The sequence below is a fragment of the Nothobranchius furzeri genome, chromosome 5 (assembly GCF_043380555.1).
Source record: "Nothobranchius furzeri strain GRZ-AD chromosome 5, NfurGRZ-RIMD1, whole genome shotgun sequence".
In the NCBI taxonomy this organism is placed as follows: domain Eukaryota; kingdom Metazoa; phylum Chordata; class Actinopteri; order Cyprinodontiformes; family Nothobranchiidae; genus Nothobranchius; species Nothobranchius furzeri.
Window position 1 is genome coordinate 10,102,932 of NC_091745.1, and position 25,725 is coordinate 10,128,656.

Here is a 25,725-nt window from a genome sequence, read left to right on the forward strand (position 1 = left end):
TATTTCACTATTTCTGTTGCTATTTTAATGTTTTGTTTCAAATGTTCTGCATATGTGGACTCTAACCTTAGCTCTGGCCATGCTGTGATGTTAACAACAATAAAATAAGATTTGGCTGACGATGTGGCCTGTTTATTTGGATGAAACCTCCTCCTGACACTCGTTTCATTCATCCTGGAAGCTGATAGTTATTACAGTTCTGTTTCCTTGCCTTTGACTCAGAACTGACATGTACATGCAACACATCAGAACTAATCCCAGAGAAATGAGTGTCATGGAAGCTGACAGTTAACACACACACACACACTCACACACAAAACTTCAAACTGATTGTTTCTGATCATGCAGATCCCAACGAAAAGCAGATGGGTTCACTTCTCACAACGTGACAGATTATTGCTAATGTTATTGTAAAACACTGCAGAAAGTACATTTGTTACCAGATGTGTTGAATGTGATGTTATTATTAGTAACAGTAAATGTTTTAGTTTTAAATGTTTATGAGAGGGGGACAACATGTGGTGGTATCGGTTTATATCGGTAAAAAAAGCCAATACCGAGCTTCCCTAATTTTATCACAAATTAAATAAAAGGGGTGAACAACATCAACCAAAGAAAGAAAAACAAACCCAATAGGCTCACAAAAAAATGGATCAGCCAATAAGATTGGCCAATTTACCACGGCAATGTTATTTGCAAAAAACGTTGCAAATAATGCCTCTTTAAAGAATGACTTATTAGGTCAGGGGAGCGAAGTAATTAAGTCAGAGGAATGACTTATTAAATTGGGGGAATTACAATTAAGTCAAGGGAATGAGATACTAAGTCAAGGGAGGGACTTATTAAGTCAGGGGAATTAGATATTGCGTCTGAATGGACCCTGTTCCGTGCCTCCATTGTTGAGGCGGCCGACCGGAGCTGTGGTCGCAGGATCGTCGGTGCCTGTCGTGGTGGCAACCCCCAAACCCGCTGGTGGACACCGGCGGTTAGGGATTCTGTCAAGCTGAAGAAAGAGTCCTATCAGGTCTTTTTGGCCTGTGGGACTCCAGAGGCAGCTGACCGGCAGTCCAAGCGAAACGTGGCTCGGGTGGTCGCCAAGGCAAAAACCCGGGCATGGGAAGAGTTCGGTGAGACCATGGAGCAAGACTTCCGTATGGCTTCGAGGAGATTCTGGTCCACCATCCGGCGCCTCGGGGTGGGGGGGGGGGGGGGGGGGCAGTGTGCTACTAACACTATCTATAGTGGGGACGGTGTGCTGCTGACCTCTACTCAGGACGTTGTGGATCGGTGGGCAGAATACTTCGACGACCTCCTCAATCCCACCGACACGTCTTCCAGTGAGGAAGCAGAGTCTGGGGACTTTGGGTTGGCCTCTCAAATCTCTGGTGCTGAGGTCATTGAGGTGGTTAAAAAGCTCCTCTGTGGCAAGGCTCCATGGGTGGATGAGATCCGCCCGGAGTTCCTTAAGGTTCTGGATGTTGTGGGGCTGTGTTGGCTGACGCGGCTCTGCAATATCGCGTGGACATCGGGGGCAGTCCCGCTGGACTGGCAGACCAGGGTGGTGGTTCCCTTATTTAAAAAGGGGGCCGCAGGGTGTGTTCCAACCAAGGCCGGATTAACCATATGGGCAACTGGGCAATTGCCCAGGGCCCACGAACTCTAAAGGGCCCAGGGCAGCAAGGGCACGAGCAAAATACTGTATCTGTAATTTCCCGCTTTATGAGGATAGGGTGACCGTACGTCCCATTTTCCCCGGACATGTCCACTTTTCACTCTGTCCGGGCGTCCGGACTGGGGGTTCTTGTATTGATGAAAATGTCCGGCTTTTCATCCAGGAGCCGGGATCGAATTATGGGGGAGTTGGATATCCTACACATCCAGGGGAACCGGAAAAAAGTTTTCTACCGATATTACATCATTTATGGACTCTTTTGAGCAGAGAGCGGCACAGCGCTGCGTTGTTGCGCAGCGATCCAGGCAGCTGCTTCCAGCGCACGGTCCATTCTCAAAGTGGCGCAACCAAAAAACTATAATTAACACATGATCGTTCATGTCCGCACATGTTCTCTATTTTCTGTCTTATTTGCGCCTGAAGCGCTCTGTTACTGCGGAGCTCATCACCTGTGCTGCGGTGATTTCACCTCACTGAAGCAGCATCGAAACGCGCTCTCCCCTTTGTAGTCAGGAGATCCCTTTGATCTGCTCAAAAGTAACCGATGAGGTGAAAAAGTAAGAATCCGGGCAGCAGTTTTTCTGGAGAGTTTAGAGGAGATGCAGGAAGATGAGAGACAGACAGGACAGGAAATAGTTAAATAAAAACAAGAAAACAAAACAAAAAGTAAAATGTAGGTAGATTTATCTCCACTACACGTTTTTACCTGTATAAAGCAATAAGTTACACACATGTAATATTTATACATCTGATACAATTCAGATCACCTTCAAAACTCAGTCACACACCCAGGGCCGTTTCAAGACATTTTGGGGCCAAGGCAAAATGACCACCCCCATAACTGGGCTCCCCAGAAGCCTCTGTGTAATTCATACCCTCTCCAGTAGTGTTAGTTATACGGTGTTTATAAAAGCCCCTCAGACATTACTGACATGTTCTAATATTATCAGATGAAAAACTAAATTATCAGACATGCTGTCTCATCTGCTGCTTTTATAAACTTGCAAAAAGTAACAAAACCATTTGAAAGCCACTATTTGTGGATTCTCTGAAAGTTTCCATGGAGTGTGTGACAACTTATTTTTTCATTGATCCTATCGTCTAATCTCACAGCTGAAACAAGCATCCTTGATAATCTGTGCACAGGAAGCTTACCGATGCTGTAGTAAAACAAAAGGTAATAATTTATTATGAATAAAACCTTGTTGCAGCATTAAAGCAGAAAAATGAGATTTTGCAATAAATATGCTAAATGGTTACATATGAATTGTTTTAGAGCCCTTTTATTGGCAGAATCTGATATTAATTTAGTTCTTTCAAAAAAATAGGTCCCAACGTGGTTTGTGTGGCGTTGCCATAGTGTGACGTCATAGACACAGATCCCCTGTCCTCTTTTTTGGAAATGGAAATATGATCACCCTATATTAAACAAACTGTCCACCTGGGATTTTGCGCTGCACAGAGACGCTTCGCTGCCTATGACTGAACGTCAGTTGAGAGTCAGTCTCTTGCAGACTGACCAATGAAGAGAGGGCCTCAAGTTAAGACCCTCTCCTCATTGGTCAGTCCACACGAGGTGGGTCAAAGGTTACCCTGAGCAGGTTACATGATGTCAGACATTCAAGAATTGAGTATATTTACTGCATATTACAGTAATATATTTTGCATGTGACCATATTATGGTGATCCTTGGGTTGTGATGATGGGGCCCTTTAATATTGTTGCCCAGGGTACAACAAAGTGTTAATCTGGCCCTGGTTCCAACTACAGGGAGATCACACTCCTGAGCCTTCCTGGTAAGGTCTATTCAGGGGTTTTGGAGAAGAGGGTCCGTCGGATTGTTGAACCTCAGATTCAGGAGGAGCAATGTGGTTTTCGTCCTGGCCGTGGAACACTGGACCAGCTCTATACCCTTTGGGGGATCCTGGAGGGTGCATGGGAATTTGCCCAACCAGTCTACATGTGTTTTGTGGATTTGGAGAAGGCGTTTGACCGCGTCCCTCGGGGGGCCCTCCGAGAGTATGGGGTACCAGGCCCTCTGATACGGGCTGTTAGATCCCTGTATGACCGGTGTCAGGGCTTGGTCCGCATTGCCGGCAGTAAGTCGGGCTCGTTCCCAGTGAGAGTTGGACTTCGCCAAGGCTGCCCTTTGTCACCAGTTCTCTTCATAACCTTTATGGACAGGATTTCTAGATGCAGCCAAGGTGTGGAGGGCATCCGTTTTGGTGGCCTAAGGATCAGGTCTCTGCTTTTTGCAGATGATGTAGTCCTGTTGGCTTCATCAGAACGTGATCTTCAGCTTTTGCTGGAGCGGTTCGCAGCCGAGTGTGAAGCAGCTGGGATGAGAATCAGCTCCTCTAAATCTGAGACCATGGTCTTGATTCGGAAAAGGGTAGAATGCGTTCTCCAGGTCAGGGATGAGGTCCTGTATGGCGTTTAAAGCGTGCCACAACCCATGCACGCGCATTGGGTCCACAGCGCGCGTGTGAACGGGACTCGCGAGCGCAAATATACATGGCAGCACGCGTGTGAACGGGACTCGCGAGCGGAAATATACATGGCGAGAGGTCATTTGTGCACTGAGAGGGAGCAAACTGTGTCTGTGAGTGCACAAGGATGTGCACAAGTGACAAACCTGCGTGCGCGCGTTGTCAACGAGCACACGGCAGAGGTAAACGTGCGCGCGCGGCAGCCTCTGTGCGCGCTCGGCAGCCTCTCTGCGCGCTCGGTCTGACTCCTGCTCGCTCGGCTGTAAGGGCTTTTGGCACTCTGGAGGTGTGGCCTGTGGCAGATCTTCTCTGTCCTCTGATTGGTTAGTTTACCCCGCACTTTACCCTCTATCCATATAAAAAAGTCTGATATTCAGTAGTTGCTGACATAGCTCAGCTGGGAGAGCGGGTGACTCTCCCCCTGGAGGATCCAGGTTCGAGTCTGGGCAAGGAAAATGCAGTAGATGTCATGTTAATTTTTCTTAATTTCAGGTATTTTACAGTTGTGACCGTTCAACTGTCATTAAACGTCCGAATGTTTCCTGGGCAGTGTTTTAAAAAGTGCACATAAGCTAGATGGTTTTAACCATATAAAATTACATTTTTTGTGATACTGGAAAAATACATACTGAAATAAAACTACTGATTGAAAACTTTATGACTGTGGTTGTACAATATATGACTCACTAATACACTGCAAACTCCCTTAGAGTGGGGCTTCCAGAGAGAGAGAGAGAGAGAGAGAGAGAGAGAGAGAGAGAGAGAGAGAGAGAGAAAAGTTCTTGCCTCATTAATGAATTGTTTATTTTTTTCAGTGTTTAATTGACAAATTATCCTTTCAAATAATTAATTGATGAGTTACATAATTGTCCATTTAGAATTGTTGAATGGACTGAGTAAAGTTTGGTGCACTTTATATATTTCAAAACATGTTTTTTTTATTTTAATGATGCATATAAATAATTTAAATGTTAATTTAATGAAATATTTCTATTTTTTTCATTACCTCACCCTTGTTTTGACAAAAACGGGACCTTGCTGGATAATATCATGGAGAAACTATTTGTTCACAGTACTTGGCTCAGTGAGGACCTGTATACCAAAGGAGGAGATGCTCAGAAATCTGTCTGCAGATTGTTGCAACCCAGACTGGAAGTGGTGGGCTGTAATAAGAAAGGAGACCAAACAGAGGAGTGGGGGTTCAACAACTGATTTATTTAAGGATTTACTAAAGCAAGTTAATGAACAGAAAATGGCCAGTGAGGACTCCCCACCACACAGGAGAGACCCAGTGAAATCAGAAAAACAGTAGGCTTTGTAGGCAGCACCACACCCTGAGCCCAGGTGCCTCCAAGGCTGCTTAACGAGCTGCCTACAACAGAAGAAAAACACAATTAAACACAAATGAAAACCCAATGAGACGGTGGGGGCATCACAACACGTTCAGGACTACCCAAACACCAGTAATTCTTGACTGCACTAACTTGCTTTAGTAAATCCTTACTTTGGTTAAATAAATCAGTTGTTGAACCCCCACTCCTCTGTTTGGTCTCCTTACTTATTACAGCCCACCACTTCCAGTCTGGATTGTAACAATCTGCAGACAGATTTCTGAGCATCTCCTCCTTTGGTACACAGATCCTCACTGAGCCAAGTACTGTGAACAAATAGTTTCTCCGTGATATTATCCAGCAAGGTCTTGTTTTTGTCAAAACAAGGGTGAGGTAATGAAAAAATAGAAATATTTCAATAAATTAACATTAAAATTATTTATATGCATCATTAAAATAAAAAACATGTTTTGAAATATATAACGTGCACCAAACTTGACTCAGTCCATTCAACAATTCTAAATGGACAATTATGTAACTCATCAATTAATTATTTGAAAGGATAATTTGTGAATTAAATGCTGAAAAAAATAAACAATACATTAATGAGGCAAGAACTTTTTAAACTTGAACATACCTACACCCACAAGTCTATTTTTACCTGGTTAAAACCATCTAGCTTATGTGCACTTTTTAAAACACTGTCCAGCAAACATTCGGACGTTTAATGACAGTTGAACGGTCACAACTGCAAAATAATATCACAAGGAATTAGGAAAGAATAATATGATATCAACTCTAAGTTCCTTGGCCGGACTAGAACCTGGATCCTCCAGTGTGAGAGTCACCCGCTCTCCCAGCTGAGCTATGACAGCAACTGCTGAATTTCAGATTTTTTTATATAGATAGCTAGAGAGTAAAGTGCGGGGTAAACTAACCAATCAGAGGACAGGGAAGATCTGCCACAGGCCACGCCTCCAGAGTGCCAAAACTCCTCACAGCCGAGCGAGCGGAATTAGAAACCGAGCGCGCAGAGGCTGCCGAGCGCGCAGAGAGGCTGCCGCGCGTGCACGTTTTCCTCTGCCGTGTGCTTGTTGGCAACGCGCGCACGCAGGTTTGTCACTTGTGCACATCCTTGTGTGCTCACAGACACAGTTTGCTCCCTCTCAGTGCACAAATGACCTCTCGCCATGTATATTTTCGCTCGCGAGTCCCATTCACACGCGCGCTGCCATGTATATTTTCGCTCGCGAGTCCCGTTCACACGCGCGCTGTGGACCCAATGCGCGTGCACGGGTTGTGGCACGGGTCTGACGCGATAGTCCTGCCCCAAGTGGAGGAGTTTAAGTATCTCGGGGTCTTGTTCACGAGTGAGGGAAAACTGGAGCGTGAGATCTATAGGTGGATTGGTGCTGCATCTGCAGTGATGCGGGCGTTGTACCGGTTTGTCGTGGTGAAGAGAGAGCTGAGTCAGAAGGTGCAGCTCTCGATTTACCGGTTGATCTATGTTCCTACCCTCACCTATGGTCATGAGCTTTGGGTAGTGACCGAAAGAACAAGATCGCGGATACAAGCGGCCAAAACGAGTTTTCTCCGAAGAGTGGCTGGGCTCTCCCTTAGAGGCAGGGTGAGAAGCTCGGCCATCCGGGAGAGGCTCGGAGTAGATCTGCTGCTCCTCCACATCGAGAGGAGCCAGTTGAGGTGGCTCGGGCATCTGGTCAAGATGCCTCCTGGACGACTCCCTGGTGAGGTTTTCCGGGCACGTTCAACCGGGAGGAGGCCTAATGGTAGACCCAGAACACGGTGGAGGGACTATGTCTCTCACCTGGCCAGGGAATGCCTTGGGATTCCCCCGGAGGAGCTGGTCCAAGTGGCTGGGGAGAGGGAAGTCTGGGCCTCTCGCCTTAGGCTACTGCCCCCGCGACCCGACTCGGATAAGCGGATGAAAATGGATGGATGGATGGTTGGATGGATGGATGGATGGATGGATGGATGGATGGATGGATGGTTGGATGGATGGATGGATGGATGAATTAGATATTTCATCAGGGGAATGATGTAAGTAAGGGAAAGGAGATAATTAAGTCAGGGGAGTGACTTCTAAATGGAAATACCTCATTTTTCCACTTACATCAGTGTAAAATGTGTGTGCTGCTGCAGTAAGAGTATGTGTCTGTTGTGCTGGGCTCTTATCAGAGGAATGAACGGTCTCAGGTCTGCGCTGAAGGCGACCCTGAACCGAAAGAATTCCAGGCAGATAAAACTCTCAGCCAGTCGAGGACCCAAGCCTTGACGTCTGTCTCTTTCCCCGAACAGTCCTTTTCCACCAGAAGGAGAGGTGTCAAAGGGTTAAAGTGATGTGCATTTTAGGCTTGTTATCTCTGCTTAGTAGGTGTGAAGTGATCACAGTTGTCATGTAAGTGTGTAACACGTAGAGTTGAATGCCGATCACTGCTTTAAACCTCCACCAGTGGATATTGGGAACAAAACATCACTGTAAAAACCATGTGTGCAGTCTACAAAACCATTTTGAGTCCATGCAAGGTGAGCAGAGCAAATCAACTAAAATGCTGCTTGGAAATGACCAAATTCAAAGATCATTACAGACACAAAATATTTTACAGAAAAATATCAACAAAACTAAAATATAATAATTTTAATATGATTCAACTGGCGAAATAAATTACTGCCGACAAAGGGATTCGAACGTCAACATATGGCAAAACGAGACACTTTATTCACTAGATTACTATCCAGCAACATACTGGTCGCCTTAGATGCTTTTGTAGTTGCGTTTTGTCGGAGCATGCACGTGCGGATTGTCACTGCAGACCATTTCATTTCAGGATAGAAATTCAGGCTGATTAAAATTATTCATATTTCAGATAAAATGATATCTCAATAGTGTCATCAGTATTACTGTATCACCCATTGTGTCTACATTTGCTCTCAAAGGTTTAAAACAGCATGATCTGATGTATTGGTGACTATTAAATAGAAACACCAGTAAAAATAATAAATCTGCATTAAGTAGTTTGTTAATCGGTTTCTGAATAATGAGATTTCACGGCAGGTGTGGGTTCACATAGAGGATCTATTCATAGGTTTTTGTCTTTTTCTGGTTCGAGTCCTACTTGGCTCTCACACCGAAGGGTCATGGAACGGCATGCGTGGCTAATTTTAACCCTCATTTCATCACAATCACCTCAGACAAAACACAGATCAACCACCTCGACGTATCAGCTAACTCACATTTCCTCTGATCCCTCCACGCATCCTCAGAGTCAGCGCCATTGTGCTGTTGAGCAAGTGCACATATCAGCCACTTTTCTTCGTACAAAGTGGAAAGATGACTTCTGTGACCTGCCAGCTCTGCGGATTTTGGGATGGTCTTCACATGTGTCTCTCTCGTGTCATTGCTTCACTTTTAAATGAGAACAAAGACGTGTGTGGGTTAGGAGATCCTGTAACAACCCTTCGCTGTAACCCCGATTCAGTTTGGTTGGTCAATGAAACGTCTCCCTGGCAGCTTTTGCCAAACAAACCCAACAATCTGCTCAGTGTTTGTGTCAGGAAACCACTCTCACAGGTGACCTTTAAGTGGGCCTGAGTGTCTGTTTTGTCTCTCGACACAGTCCCGCTGCCAGGTAAGTGTCTCCTTATTGAGTTCATGCAGAAAAACCAACCTCTTGTATTTATAAAGACTGGAGTCCGTGCAAAAAAATCAAGATGTCAAAACTGAGCTGCAATTCTTTTTTTATTATTTAGTCAAATAAATCTAAATTTAACTGATACAAATTTAGTCTGCATGAGTTTGCATATGAGGAAACATTAAGCCTGAAATTTGCTTCAAGCCTGCAGAATCTGAATGCCTCATCTGAAGTTTTACAGCCGTGTTTAGATAATAGTTCCTGCGTTTATTTTGTTTGGACATCTCAGTTTCTGTTTTACATTAATTCAGCTCGGGAGCACCACATGATTCTGAATGTTGACCTATTCTGCCTTCCAAACACGTCCCCCCTTACGGATTTAAGAATCCCAAGAACTTCATACCAAACACGTGTTATACAAATGGAGAGCAGTCTCACAGTTCCAAGCTCATCATCACTATTATTCTGTCATGAATATAATATTTCAGATGTGTGATTGCACCCCACAGAGAAGAGGATGCTGCTATTTTGAGCACAGAGACTTGTGATGTGGAGTGAAGCAGAGCTGACTGATAGTCTGCACTCTGTCAGTGTCAGGCCACTATCAAGATATGCAAAAACATTTCATCTGGGGAGCTCCTTCAAAATAAAACACTTCCTTGTTGAAGGTTGCATTAATCAAACACAAAAATCAGACACGTTCACCAAAAATATTCATGCTTCAGTCTTTTCCCCAGATTTCTTCTTGTTAAAATTCCGTTTACCTTCCAGCCCTCATCCATAGTCACCAGATAATGCTGACATTAGGGGAGGGGTGATGGTGGCACAGGACTAAAGTGCTCGCCCCGTAATAGGAAGGTTGCAGGTTCGAGCCCCGCTCTCCTTGTCTGCTGAGCTGTGGTGTCCTCATGGAGGGGGCCATCGTCTAGCACACTGCTGCTAACCACTAAAACATTCTCCCTCTCCTGATAATAACTTTTTGCTTTCCTTGACGTTGGATGTGCTACTACTAGTTTACCCGTTTAATTATAGATTCACTAGGATAAATACAATAAAGTTTATCTCTCACCAAATAGAATATTTACTAAGAAATCACAATATAACTATAGAGACATTACTTTGTCTGTGTGTGTGTGTGTGTGTGTGTGTGTGTGTGTGTGTGTGTGTGTGTGTGTGTGTGTGTGTGTGTGTGTGTGTGTGTGTGTGTGTGTGTGTGTGTGCGCCTACTCTGTCTTCTCGATCCCCAGTGAGTCGTGGTGGATGGCTGCTTAAACTGAGCCAGGATTCTCTGGAGGTTTCTTCCTGTTAAAAGGGAGGGTTTTCCTCTCCACTGTCGCTATATGCTATATGCTTGCTCAGTATGAGGATTGCTGTATAGTCACTGACACTAGTCAGTGACTTGATGCAATTTGCTGGGTTCCTTATATAGGAAACATTATTTCTGATTGGCTTAATGAACTGACCTGAATTGGAATGTTTATTATGTGAAGTGCCTTGAGACGACTCTTGTCGTGATTTGGCGCTATATAAATAAAATTGAATTGAATTGAATTGACATTGTGTCCTTGGGCAAGATACTAAACCCACTTTGCCTGCTGGTGGTGGTCGGAGGGGTCGGTGGCACCAGGGCTCGGCAGCCTTGCCTCTGTCAGTGTGCCCCAGGGCAGCTGTGACTACATTGTACCTCATCCCCACCAACGTGTCAATGTGTGTGTGAGTGGGTGAATGACTGTGTTGCAATTGTCGCCATAAAATATGTAGCGTTAAGGATTGTCTACAGTTGTAAAGCGCTTTGGGGGGTTCCATGACTCTAGAAGGCACTATTTCAAATCCAGGCCGTTTACCATAAGAAGATTCCAGACACAGGTGGCTGAAACAAGCTTCCGCCAAAGCATGGCTGGGCTTTGCTATAGAGAGATAGTAAGCAGCTCCATCATCAGCTCAGTAAAGCTTCTGCGCCCCTCATCAAAAGGAGTCAGCTAAGGTTTGGGCATCTAATTCGAATGCCTCATGGTCAACTTCCTCTGGAGGTTTTCCAGGCACTGAGGGACAGACCTGGAATCCGATGGAGGAGGTGGACCCAATGTGCAGACACCTAGAACGACACGAGGCAGGAGAGGATGTAAAATTAAACATTCTTTATGTAGAATGAAGCCAAAAACCTGCTAGAGACCTAAGGGGGGGGGGGGGGGGGGGGGGGGGGACACAACACTGACAAGTACAATGGACCAACAACACATTGAGACGCAGACAGGGTTTTATACACAGGGGCAGGATGATTGGGAGAAGAGCTGCAGGTGCGTGGTGAGAGAGAAACCGAGGGGAACCTGGTGAAATCAATTTACTAATTTGGGAGAGGAATCCAAGCTGAGGAGGGGAAATAAAACATAACCTATGAATAATAACCAAACCTAAAGACTAGAAGAACAAGATAAATTAATGATCTGAGGACAACGGGAGAACTAATAAACCAGTGGGGAAGGAACAAGGAAGGAACCTAAAAGAAAACCTGAACCTAGGAAAATACAGGGAAAAAAACTAGCTAGATAATATAAATACAAAGAGAACTAAAGAATAAGCGAACCTGGGAAACCTGGTGGGAGCTGGAGACAAGAAGGGGCACAGGAAGCTTGGGTACACATGAGGGGGATCCTAGAGGGACACCCAGAGGGGTTGGAGACCAAAAGGGGGACAGAAACCTAAGGGGAACACCTGAGGGGAAAACCAGGAGTGGGCTGGGGAACACAAGGAGACACATAAGGGGAACCTCGAGAGTGCTGGAGAACACATGAGGGGGACACAGGATGCAGAACATGACAGATTATATATCATCTCTTTTTTGGGATCACTGGGGAAAGGGATGTCTTGATTTCCCACCTGATACTTTCACAATTTGATCATCATTGGTGATCTTCTCAGTCCCTACACCCCCAGCAGGTCCCTGAGGTCCAGTGACCAAAGCCTACAGGTTGTGCAGCACCAGGCTAAAGACCAAAGGTGTCATCAGCCTATCCGTATTCTGCTCCTTCTACCAACTCTGCCTTTCCCAGGATCCACTGATTTCCCTAATTCCTATTCAATTGCTCTTTCCCTTTCCTCACATTTTTCATTCACAGTTATTTTTTTCTTAATTGTAACCATATTTTTAACTATTTAAAAAATAGTTTTTATAAAAAATTTTGTTCATGTGAAGCACCTTGTGAGTTTTATCTTGAGAGGTGCTATATGAAAGATCATTTTCTTTCTTTCTTTCTTTCTTTCTTTCTTTCTTTCTTTCTTTCTTTCTTTCTTTCTTTCTTTCTTTCTTTCTTTGCATAGTTAACATTGCTACTTTAACGTCAAATATTCAGTTTTTACTTCTTGATTTAGCTATTTTTGCCCAAAAAGATTGAGAGTAGTTGCGAAAAGGACTGTTTATTAATAAAAACGACTGGCATAACAAAGCTTCAAACAGGAGGAGAAATTGATTTTATTTTGAAATTCGAAATAGCGCTTCCGGTGACTGGCAGCCGCTCCTGGGGGGGGGGGGGTGAATCTGCTTATAGGAGCTTCTTGTCTCTCAACACACGGCGTTCAAACTTCGGTGGGATAAAAAGCTGCGTTTATAAAAGAAAGCGACAGGATTTTGTTTTGTTGACAACTTTCTCCATCGTTAAACGGGCTCCGTTGGATTTGTGACTCTCGCTTTTTTTAAATAATCCCTAACTACTTTTTATCCCCTTCAGATTTTTTATTCTCGTGTACGTGTTCGCCTCAGCAGCCTGTCCTCTTCATCCTCCGTCTCCTCATCGTCTCAGTCGGAGGCAGATCGCCGCATCCCTAAACGCGTTTTCCTGCAGGTGGAACTCGTTTTGGGCGCGTTCGGTTGATGTAGGGGTTTATTATGAGCCGGTGAGCTTCATGTGTCGGGGAAGAGTCTCTCAGAGCCAAAATGCCGGTGAGACGCGGTCATGTGGCGCTCCAGAACACCTACCTGGACACGATCATCAGGAAATTCGACGAGCAAAGTAAGTGTGTTTGAGCAAAAATGCTCTATGAAAGCTGGGAGGCTCGAGCATGTTTCCAAACGGCTCCCCGCGGTCTGCTCTAAAACACGGTGCTGCAGTTCAAAGGCAAGAGCTGGCTCTCCTATTGGGAATAAAAGCTCGTCAACAACAGAACTGATCGGGATTTTAATTAATTATAAACTTTTATTAATAAGACAAATTAAATGGCACCGTTACCAATTTAAGACCCACTAATGAACTGTTAATAAGTCATTAACAAGCAGTGAAATGCGTTAATTAAAAGGTCAATAATATACATTTTTATAGTGAGCCTGTTTGGTGAATGACTAAAACCTCACAATCACTTATTAATGATTTCTGCCTATTAAATGTTTGCAAAGTATTACTGAATTCTTTATAAGGGTTCTGTTATGGTAACTTATATTTAATTTAGCTTTTTTGGCACCTATATTCCCTGAGAACTGCTAAAATATGGAACTGTCTCAATGAAAACACTCATACCTTATGAGGTGATTGCACCTGCATGTGTATTTGTAAGTGCTTCCATTAACCGACATGTTCCAGACCTTTAGAGGAAGATAAAGTGAACCACAATCAGGTCCTTTGATGAAACCTTCCACACGCTGTCCAGTTCTGACCCGCTGCTTGCTTTCTTTTCTATTTTAAGTCACAGTTTTGCAAACAGACCAGGGGTTTAATGCTTTCTTTCATAGACGTTGTGTTGAAAACACGACAAAACGTCCTTCTTCATGAGTGAAACACATGCACATGTTAATTCCTCTCTGTGGCTGAGAATAGCCCTCCTGATTTGCTCAAACACAGTTGTGTGTCGACTCTTGGTCCGATCGGATCTAAGTTCCTGAATCATTAAAGCTCCTCTGAGAAAGGACCCATTATATAATGCCTCCACAATGTTCCTGAATGTGCACGACCAGGTGAGTGCACGTGCCACAGTGGTGCTGCTTAGCAACCGTGTGACGACCAGTGTTTCCGTCTTGAGCCCCAGATAATGACATTGGACAGGATGTGCTTTTCCACCCGACTAGACCAGTCATTTACTTTAAAAAGAAGACCCTAAAGGCTGCTGGTGTGGGTGGGCAGCAAACCGCCGAGTAACCCCCTTCCTGTAAACCTTAATCAGAGGAGCAAAAACAGATCTATCCTAATTCACTTCCATCAAGCATTTGTTTATTTTCATTTTGTTTTTACTAAATGGACCTTTTAGCTGGATCTCACCTCAGAACGCGGTTTGACATACTACTGTTGTACCTGACGCTGTTCAGTCACAGCGTTTCCCTCAGGGTGAGCGCTTATTGACGGTGCCGTTGACCCCCCAATACGGAGGTCATTTATTGGTGAGGCAGTACAACACGGCAGCCACATTTCACCTTTCGATGACGTTTTATTGCCCCGAAGTCACAGCCTGATTTTACGTAAACACAACCCGAGGTATTTTCTCAGATTGGATTTGTTTTATTTATCTAAACTCCTGGGAGAAACAAAAGTCTTCACACACACACACACACACACACACACACACACACACACACACACACACACACACACACACACACACACACACACACACACACACACACACACACACACACAATTATGTTTTGTGCAGCTATAACGTTGCTCATTACAACAGAAAGATTTGCAGCTTTTTTCATGTTATTAGTTCACTTGAACACAACATTATTATTAACTTATTTTGTTTGTTTAAAATTTCTAAATCCCGAAAACATTCAACGACAACAGCTGTTGAATGTTTATGGTAAATGACCTGCATTTGATACAGCACCTTCTAGAGTCCTAGAACCCCCCAAGGCGCTTCACAACACAATCAGTCATTCACCCATTCACACCTTGGTGATGATGAGCTACATTGTAGCCGCAGCTTGCCCAGGGGTACACAGGCACCACTGGTCCCTCGGAACACCACCAGCATCAAGGGCGGTCAAGTGTCTCGCCCAAGGACACAACGATAGCGACAGACTGAGCGAGTCTCGAACCTGCAACCTTTCAATTACCAAGCGATTGCTCAACTTCTGTGCCACCATCGCCCTTTTACATTGCCATGTCCAACACGATGCCAGTAAAAGGGTCGATGGATATAAATTCTGTTTATCGTTTCTATTGATGAGGAGTCCACATAAATGCACAGCAGGAAACACAAGTGAAAAACAAGCACGATTAAAATCTGAGATAAATGCTGTAATTTTTCAAAGGTGTTCAACTCGTTTTGAAATATTTAAATCTGCATTAGAATAAGTGTAAATGTCCATAAATGTACCAAAAAATGTCCTGGGAGAAAATTACCAAAAGATTTTCTTTATATTCCTGTGAGACAGGTAAACTAAAAACAACCTATTAGACATAAATGCAAACCACTCAACCTCCTCATTCACACACGGATGTACTTTAGAAATGCTTTGTAATCAAATAAAACGTGACAGACGTCAGCAGTGAAGTCCCAGGAGTTACCCGAGAGCAGCTGTGGAACAGAGGCTTTACGTGGAATTGGCCACCTGTCTTTTCTCACTCCTCTTGGGATAACATGTGAGGCTAATTAGAGGCTGACCTATGTGGCTTTTTGAAGGACGATTTTTTAAAGAATTTCGTTGCAGATGGCCGATATCTAAGCCGATTATTAAGGCTATAAACGTTTCAGCAGCACATTGATTGTGAAAGATAACTGAACACTCACTGTGTGCAATAAAATTAAATTAGTCAATAAATCTCTTAATATTTATTGAACTTCAAATATAAAACTAACCGAAAACATTAAAGGCTGCGCAGTGGCGCAGTGGTTAGAGCTGTAGCCTTGCAGCAAGAAGGTCCTGGATTCGCTTCCCGGCATGGAGTTTGCATGTTCTCCCTGTGCATGCGTGGGTTCTCTGGGTACTCCGGGTTAATTGGTCTGTCTAAATTGTCCTTAGATGATAGTGTGTGTGTGTGTGCATGATAGTGTGTTCTGCGTGTCTATGTGTTGCCCTGAGATGGCCTGGCTCTCTGGCCAGGGTGTACCCCACCTGATCGGCCCATTGACCGCTGGACAATGGATGGATGGATGAAAACATAAAAAAAAATGGTGTGTTTGGGTCCTTTGGGTCATTTCTTCAGTCTAGTAGTGGCAGCAGTTGGCCACACAGGTGCCTGATTTTTTTAAATATTTTTATCAGCTTTTAAAAATAATTTCGGCCGATTGCCAACATGGAATAAATTGAATATATCAGCCCGATGAAAGATGGACTTCATTAGCTAGTGAAGGAAGAAGGAAAACAGCATTTCATTAAAATGTCAGAGCTTGTCTGACAGAAATCTATGAACCAGGTTTCTAACACCCCACCTGATTAAACACACATAGCAGTTGCATTTGAGTATTGTTATTTTGCAATCGATGCCATTAAACATGATGTATTCTAAAAGACACTGGACATTTTCCACCTTCCAGATCGCAAGTTTTTGATCGCCAATGCCCAGATGAAGAACTGTGGGATCATCTACTGCAATGAGGGCTTTTGCCAGATGTTTGGTTTCACCAGAGCAGAGATCATGCAGCAGTCTTGTACCTGCCAGTTCTTGGTTGGTCCTGGTACCATGAAGAGTGCCCTGGCCCAGCTGGCCCAGGCCCTGCTTGGGTCTGAGGAGCGCAAGGTGGAAATCCTCTACTACTCCAAAGAAGGTGAGCCATAAATGGAGACACAGTTACCACATATGTCCCACTTTTACTTATAGTGTCAGTGTCCTCAGCCATGAAGCAGAAGCCCGCTTCTACTGTTCTTTTTTTAGATCCAAGTTTACTGAGAAACAGTTTTTTTTACTTGTCCAGGAAACAGCAGAGAACATCTCTGCTAGTAGAAGTTAACCGAATCAGCAACTCCACGTATGGCAGAAATCCTTCAGGCTTGTGTAAACAACAATTTTACAAAGCAAATAGAGTCAGTGGTAGGGTTAGGCTGCTGTTAACCAATCAGACTCCTAATCCTGCCGGCTTCTGCTCCCCTCTCTACCCTAGCTCCTGAAACAGGAGCGTGAGAGCTTTAATCCCACAGAAAATCTTCTCACAAGGCAATAATTTATACTAGAAACCACTGCAAATGTACTGAGAAAGTGAGTGAACTTGGTCTTTAACAAGCACGTAAATTCTACATTAGGATGTGCAGTTTAATCTGGAATGGTGTATTTGAATTTTAATACGTTCTTTTGGAATATTTAATCATTCTGTTAATAACAACCATTAAAATGAAGTAGCTGAAAAAAGTGTTTTTCCTTGCTGAGATGAAAAACGAACTCACTCACCATCATATTGTGTTGTGTTAGCATTAATCCTACGGATGCAAATGGAAATTGTTGGCCGAAATGGAAAACGGAAAATTAGGAACCCAAGGCCGGAAAACTGAAACACAGAAAGAAATGATTAATTAGAACCGTAGCATTTATGGCTGTGATGTGTACTAACCTCTCTAAAGTCAAGGCACTGCAATAGATCAATTACAGAACCATGAACATGTTTATTTAGCACTGACATAACAACAATATCAATTAAAATTCTAAATAAAATGTTTTGCTTGATCCCGCTCATGTACATTCAATAGTAATAAATTATAAATAAATAAATAAAAATGATACATTTAAATTGCACAGGCTAATAACTGAAGGACCTGCTGAGGACTGTAAAATTAACTCTTTACGATCCAAAGTCACAATATTGCACTTAAGGAGCCACAGCTGCCGATATAATCCCTCATGAAGTGATTACTTTACACCAGAAGATAGTGGAGATGTGTCACTTCAGTCTGAGCAACCCTCTTGGTTGTTTCTAGTGAAAAGTGCAGAGTTCAGAGAGTTTGAAAACTGCCCCCCCAGTGGGGGGATCCCAACTGAGGAGAGGAGGAAACGAGTGGAGCACACAGAGGGTGAACATCAGGGATGAGCTAGTACACTGCTAGCTGTACTCAGAGTGGGCGTGGCCTAAACAGGAACTGAGCATGGTTTAACCTGTAGTAGATGGGGTTTCAATCTCTACATTATTTTAAGTATGAAATTAATGTGGACTGATCAGAAGTTGCTTTATGTATTGTTTATTTGAAAACTATTTACAGAGCAGCTTCAGAACTGAGATTCAATGTTTTTGATCACAATAGTAAAGGAGCTATTGCAGAACAGGTGTTTCAATAAACTCAGAACATGAATACTGTCGTGATTTGGCGTTGCATAAATAAACTTGAATTGAATATTTAAGTGCACGAATGAATACAACTGAACTCATGCGGTAGGAAAGATGAACTAGAACAAGACACGGCTTTTTTATTTAATTTTTTTATTTTGAGATCAAACTGATTTTTTTGTAACGTTATTGTTTTTTTTCCCCACACAATATTAAGCAAAACAAGGTGTGTGTGTGTGTTTGTCAGGGATGTAACTACCTGTTTTTGGAGAGGTATGCAGACACATCCTAGCCTAGTGAACTAGACCAAATTCTTGCTTTGCAAAGTTTGGTCTAGGCATGCTCCATTGGAACCTCCACAGCTCCTACCAGGACTCTGGCTAGCCAATCACAGCTCTCTAGAAGGGTTTCAAACACATAAAGAGCTGTGATTGGTCCATAATGGTGGGCCAATCATAGTGCTCTATCTGCTTAGTTAACAAATCACAGAGCTTTATCCACTTTGTGGGCCAATCAGGGCACTCTATATGCCTGGTGGGTGGGATGATGCAACAGAGTGAAACAAGAGTATGTCACATTCATTGTCCAGTGGAATGCGGAGATCATTTGAAAGACAACGGTAGAACCCGCCCCACAACCGAGAGCCATCAATGGAGCGTGGCCAGACATTTATTTAGTCTGGCTTAGAGCCCTGCACGGGCCTAAAATCTGAGCCCGTGTCCGGCCCGGCCCGAGGGGGTGGAGCCCCAGCCCGACCCGGCCCGAAAAGGTTTTCAGGATTCTCTGGCCCGGCCCGAGCCCAAGCCCGACTTTTTTTAACCAACTAAATGAAAACAAAGTGCGTCAATCCTGACCAATGTGTTAAAAGACGTGCAGGATCCGAGCGTCGCAGAAGCGCATGCGAGTGTTTTCCAAACCCTGTCTCTCAGAGAGACTTGTCACTTAGAAAATGTTCCCTGATTATGAAACTTTGGCTGAATAGCGCTTGTTCCTGTCTCCAATGTGCGACACATCCAGGAGCCGTCTGAGGAGAAGCCCAGAATCTCACATCCTCTTCAGCTCATGAGCGCATATGATTACGCAGAAGCGTGACCCAACACGGTCTCACAGTAAGACCGGGCTGGAACTGTTCAGGTTTACGCAGACAATCTTCACATAGAATTGACTTACAGATATAAAATTAATTCAGTAAAATATAAAGCATTTTATTTAAATATCCATTCATTATTTTACAAGCACATCGGCAGATGGATGGAAGAGCCGCGGGTTGCCGATCCCTGCTCTAGTTCAAGATATCATTAAAATTCCAAAAGTGCTGAAAAGATTAAAAATGGGGCTTTCCGTGCATATACAATACATTATGGTAGCCACCGGGATTTCCTGTCTTGAGCGCAACGAATCACAACACAGATTCAGAGACGTGCGAGTTTGTCATCCAAAATGCTCCGTTTTATAACTTTTGAATGGCTGATCAGATTCAAATAATTCCAACGGTTCCTAAAAGTACATAAAAGCAGCTTTCCAACGATCTATAGCATGAAGCAATCAGAGTTAGAGAAAATATCGCTACGAGGGGAAATCCTGCTGTGCAGCCTGATTGAAACGGAGCGCAGCACTGCTGTGAAAGCGGATAACCTATAAAATGACATGTTGAGGACGCAAACTCAATACATCTCTTTTATTGTGAGGTAATAATTTCTCCGAGTTTTGCGGTTGCGGGCGGAAGTAGACATGCACGCTGCAGGTGCGGGCGGGAGTAGACATGCACGCTGCAGGTGCGGGCGGGAGTAGACATGCACGCTGCAGGTGTGGGCGGGAGTAGACATGCACGCTGCAGGTGTGGGCGGGAGTAGACATGCACGCTGCAGGTGCGGGCGGGAGTAGACATGCACGCTGCAGGTGTGGGCGGGAGTAGACATGCACGCTGCAGGTGCGGGCGGGAGTGTAACACACACGTTGCGGTTGCAGGCTGTAATAGTCAGAAATTCAGCGGGAGCGGAGCGGGATGAAGAAAACAGTCACGCACAGGGCTCTACTGCTGCGTTTAAGTGTTTTAATTTTTTTAATGATTTCGAATAATAATAAAGGCGCCCGGCCCGGCCCGTGTCCGAGGTAATTACACAGTCGTTGGCCCGAAGCCCGGCCCGAGGGCCGTCGGGCCGGGCCGACCCGAGGGCCTAGGGCTTCAGTGCAGGGCTCTAGTCTGGCTTGCCAGGCTATGCTTCTCCTCCACCACGTTTGTTTTCTTCAAAGTCACGTTTGATCTCATGAAATCTTTCGTCTGAGCGCGAGACACATCTGTGCGTGAACGTGATTTTTATCACCAAGTGTGTAAAAATCCTGTCATGTGAACCAGGCTTTGATTGACTGTGTTAATTGTCTGTGAAACTCATCATGGTTTGGGGAAACAAGATCTCTACTCAGATTTTTTCACTGTCAACATTCAGACATACTGTACCTTTGGCGTTTGGGTGCGAGGCATGCAGTCTGCTGTGCTGTTGTCATGGAAATGAGTTCAACATGGCTGCTCAGAGCCACTTTACATATATTTGTTGTGTCCCCTGCTTCATACTGCACTCCGAGCTGAGAAAGGAGCAAAGAGTGAATGTAATGTGATTCAGAGCTGCAGCTCCCACAGGCATGGACTTTTGTGTATTCCCTCCAGACTAAAACCTCTGTGTGAGGTGTTGAATAGGTCCGAGTTCACATACTGAGTGTGTATGCATGGTTCAGTTTGTGTGTGTGTGTGTTTGTCTGATTCTGCCTCTTTCATCCTTCTATTTTTAGATCACACTGATTACAAACTGAAGTTAGACCTGATACAAGGCCTCTGCAGCTCACTGTCACTTTCTGTCCTGTCTGTTGTTCTTAGAACAGCAGCAGACCTCGGGGGTATAGCTCAGTGGTAGAGCATTTGACTGCAGATCAAGAGGTCCCTGGTTCAAGTCCAGGTGCCCCCTTTCTCACTGGGTTATTACCTTTTTTGCAGGAATCTGCCGACCGTGCCGTGTGGACATCGTTCCTGTTAAAAACGAAGAAGGCCACGTCATCATGTACATCCTGGACTTCCAGGAGCTCCTTGATGCCTCGCTGAAGAAGTCTGCTTTCAGGCAGAGAGTCTCTCAAGGATGGCTTTATTGTAAATTTAGAGATTTTGTATTGTGTGACTGTGAATATAAATAAAGTATAAAACCCAGGTTTTAGCTCATTTGAAACCGCGTACTTTATCACCAAAGGTGAAGTGGATCAACTGGAGGTTTACTTTCTCTGCAGGTCAGAATCGCCGGCTGAAGATGAGGCTGCCGGTGCTCCGGTCGATGAAACGACATTCACTCTCCAAAGATCAGTGTGAAGGAGTGGTGGTCGATTACCTGCAGGTAAACCATGCAATCAGTATTAAAGTTTAGGTTTCTACCTAGATCTGCAATCTTCATGCTTTGGGTGATGACCAAAAGAATAAGATCACAAACACAAGCAGCCAAAATAAGTTTCCTCCACTGGCCTTAGCCTTAGAAATAGGGCGAAGCGGTGAAACAGTCAGGAGATACAGAGTAGAGCTGCTGTTCCTCCACGTCAAGAGGAGATAGGTGAGGTGGTTTGGGCTTTTGGTAAGGACACCTCCTGGACATTTTCCTGGGGAGGTGTTTCAGGCATGTCCTGCTGACAGGAGGTCCCCAGGTCGACTATGGACACCTTTTGGATGGATCACATCTTCACGTTCCAGGGAATGCCTGGAGAAAGGGAGGTTTGGACCTTTCTGCTGGAGCTGCTATCCCGGATAAGAGGGTAAAAACAGATGCATGGGTTAGGGTTAGGATTCTGCTGCCAAAACCTGAAAAGCGTGCATTTAATGCATTTCTGACTCATTTGTGGAGAGCTTTCGTACCATGAATATTTAAAAACCACGTGTACAGAACAAAATATACCCGTATTCTTTCCATTACTTTTTGCATTTAAATGCATTTCCAAGCATTATATTTGTCCTCCTCAATCTGTGAGAAGTATGCATATTTTCAGCAATAATAAAGGGAGAGAAAAGCAGCAACGCCTCACTTTATCTCTCATTTTCACAAATATGAAGTAAACTTGTGAAGAGAGTTGATGACACTGGAGCTTTGATGGTTTAGGCAAATATACCAGCTGGGACAGAAGGAATTTACATGCTGGCAATGAAGCTGCAGTGCAGTTTAGTGCAGACCGACAGCAGGACATATGCCAAACAGAACACACAGTGTTATTGCTAATACGGTACCATTTAATGTGTGTGTACAATTGTTGGACATCTGACACCATTTAAGTTTTTTTTTTTTTTTTTTAACTTTTGCAGCCAAACAGTGAAGAAGTCCCTCTGAAAGAGTTTCGGATCCCCTCTAAGGAGAGCTGCATGCAGTCTGAGACTGAAGCTCTGATAGAGCAGGACGTGGACCCCCCCTCCCCTGTGGCCCAGTCCTTCACTAAACGGTGCTCCCTGCTGACGGATCGACTGGATCCCGGCGTCGCCTTCGCGAGGGGGACGCTACCTCGAAGCTGCTCCAGGGAGAGCGTCCGCAGCCTGAGGCGAGCCTCATCTCTGGACGACATCGACGGCATGAGGGCGGAGTGGAACAGCCGACCCGGAGAGCCCAGAAGCAACTGCAGTGAGTGTCTGAGTCAGCAGCGTCTTTTAGTTTAAGCAAAAGTTTAAGTGTTGCAAACTTCTCACATTAAATCAGTTCATGGAGTCACTGCATAGATCATTTGTTACAGATGTCATTATAAAAGCGTCTAGATGTAGTTAGTGCAAATGTGTTGACGTATTAATGTGTTGGTAAAAAAAGTTAAAACGTAACTAAATACTTAAGTTATTTTAAACTGCTAAATATGATTCTTATGGCAAACCATAATTTGGTGGAAGAGCCTTTCTTCTCTGTTGAACGCAAACAAACAACACAACGATCTCTGCGGTGATAGTAATGACACATAAAACTTGACTGAGTGTGCAGCTGCCTGCTCTGTTCTGTTGAAAGTTACTCATCACTGCACATCTGTCCTCATCTTCTCTCAGGGGAAATGGCTTTCAGAAAAACATATTTCTGCATGGTACAAGTTCTAATCTTATCTCTTTTTATCTGGTGCCTTGTCCGTTTTTGCCTTGATGATTCCAGTTCTGTAGAAGAACCAGATTTTGTTAGAAAGCTGATCGATGCTTACATTTCATTTTTCTTCTGTTTACTTAGAACTTGAATAAAACTGAATAACTTAAAGCTTTTGATTACTCTTTAGAAAGTTTTTTTTAATTTTAATTCAGACTTCACTTGCAGTCAGTTTGTCTCCTGTTTCCTGATGTTTGCGCTTTCCTGTTGCAGATCTGAAGCCCAGCGCTCTGAACTCCACCTCCGACTCGGACCTCATGAGACACAGAACCATCAGCCGCATCCCTCAGGTCACCCTCACGTTCGGATCTGACCGGCTGAGACCTCCATCACCCACAGAGATAGAAATTATTGCACCGAGCAAGGTCAAAGATCGCACCCAGAACGTCACGGAAAAGGTCACTCAGGTCACACAGGTGAGACGTCATTGAACACCTCAGCAGCTAGAAAGGTAATAAATGAAATTACCTTTGGGGCTTTTGTTTTTTTTTTCTAATTACTGTTGTTTAGGTGAAGAGTGAGCGAGAGATTTTTCTTTAATATCAGAGATTTTGACTGATAAATGGCTGGAAAAAGTACCGGTGCACATCAAAACTGTAATTCCCGGTACACCGAGGTGAACTTTAAAAGTGCATTTTTATTAGAACTTGCATCTATTTTGCATCTTTTTGAAAGTGAAATTAAACTTGTTCTCAATCACTTCTTCCATCTATTCATTGTTTCTGAGTGCAGAAGGTTCACACTAAAAACTCAAAAGAGTAAATGAATGACATTTGACTCACAGAAGGTCCTCCAAAACATCAGCTGAGGAAAAACGTGTGAGAGAATAATCTCACCCAAGGTGTGACAGTTACAGCCGAATAAGCTGCCATCACTCTAATGTAACATTTGGCACCTGTTCCCAAGATGGCTGAGGAGAGAAAACAAGGAAGAGTGTTAGAATCAGACTCAAAAATACATGTGTTGAGATGCTGTATAATTAAGAGACGACAAAGGGGATGTAGGCCATTTAGGCTTAGCACCCCCTAGTGTCCGTTTGCAGAACCAAAACCAAAACTTTTCTCCTCAATTTACGTTTGTCTTTTTAACACTTTTATCTAACAGCTGAAATGTCTCCCCAGCCTTCATTAGTGTCTACGGGAGTGGTTCATCACTAAATAAAACAAAGCAGTTGTGTTCATGAGATAGGTTTCTTTTTGGTTTGACAACAGAGAATTAACCTACAAACAGTCAACGTCACATGGACGTGCAGATCATGTCTATATCAAGTCTGTCAGTCCAGACAACATCTGTAGGACGTCCAAACTAGGTTTTTGCACAGTGGGTGATAACGGACACTAGAGGGTGTTAAAAGCAAGCAACACTGCCAGGTGTGCCTTTAACTCAATAAATCACTTAGGTTGTGTTCCTTATGCACCTACAAATGTTTAAAAGCACATAAATGTCACCACCCTACTGGTTTCAGAACTGACAGCTCCTGACCAAGCTAGTTCCTGCTTAATTATAATTGAAATGTAAACGTCATTATTTAAAAGTAGTTATTTTAGTAGATCTCCCTCATCTGCTGACTTGACACAGAGGGTGGGTACAGCTTCTTCCACCTTAAGAAGCTTGCTGGCTAATCCTGCTGTGTAATGTCCAAGGTTCCCAATAGCGTCCCAACTCGAACCGAAGGAACCACTCAGCTAAAATGAGGGAAAAGCAGTCTGTTTCACAAAGTGAACACTACTAAAGGTAACTGTTGATTGTCGCTGGGAACATAACACAACACAACATAACATAACATAACATAACATAACATAACATGACATAACATAACATAACATGAAGATGTAGTATTAGCAGTAGCTTTGTGTCACGCCTCCCTTCGTTCTTCTGTCTTATTCCGAGTTGGGTGACAGGGCAGCTGCCTAAGTAGGGATCTGTTCCCAGCCCCTTCCAGGGAAATACTGAGGTTTTTCCAGGCCAACTTAGAAACGTAGAACCTTCATAGTCCTTATTCTGAGTCTCGGAAAACAAAAATAGCCATTCCTCAACTATTTTGGTGGGTGGGGATTCAACAGGTGAAGAGTGGTTCTATGATCATTTCCCTGTTTGTGACATCACAATCTGGGACGTTTTCATAAATGTTAATAAAAACAAATCGACAGAAACAAAATTCTAACTTTTATGCTCAGTCACTCATTACTCACAGTGCTCAAGTAACATTTTCTCAAAGCACTGTTTTACTCTTAGGTAATTATTTGTGTCACTATTCGATGTTTTTTTTCT

At 43.9% G+C, this 25,725-nt stretch overlaps 1 protein-coding gene and 1 non-coding gene across 3 annotated transcripts in view; both read left to right on the forward strand.

Moving 5' to 3' along the window:
• The first annotated feature begins 12,934 nt into the window (after window positions 1–12,934).
• The window catches only part of kcnh6a (potassium voltage-gated channel, subfamily H (eag-related), member 6a), a 33,621-nt gene continuing 20,830 nt past the window's right edge, over window positions 12,935–25,725 (forward strand). For both annotated transcript variants that reach the window (XM_015948794.3, XM_015948795.3), the window contains exons 1-6: window positions 12,935–13,149; window positions 16,607–16,837; window positions 21,312–21,461; window positions 21,596–21,699; window positions 22,650–22,959; window positions 23,668–23,870. In XM_015948794.3, the coding sequence (XP_015804280.1) occupies window positions 13,074–13,149; window positions 16,607–16,837; window positions 21,312–21,461; window positions 21,596–21,699; window positions 22,650–22,959; window positions 23,668–23,870 (1,074 nt within the window). In that variant the 5' untranslated portion in view covers window positions 12,935–13,073. The remainder of the gene's footprint in view (window positions 13,150–16,606; window positions 16,838–21,311; window positions 21,462–21,595; window positions 21,700–22,649; window positions 22,960–23,667; window positions 23,871–25,725) is intronic.
• On the forward strand, window positions 21,211–21,282 carry trnac-gca (transfer RNA cysteine (anticodon GCA)). Its single transcript has one exon. It is a non-coding gene; the product is annotated as a tRNA-Cys (tRNA).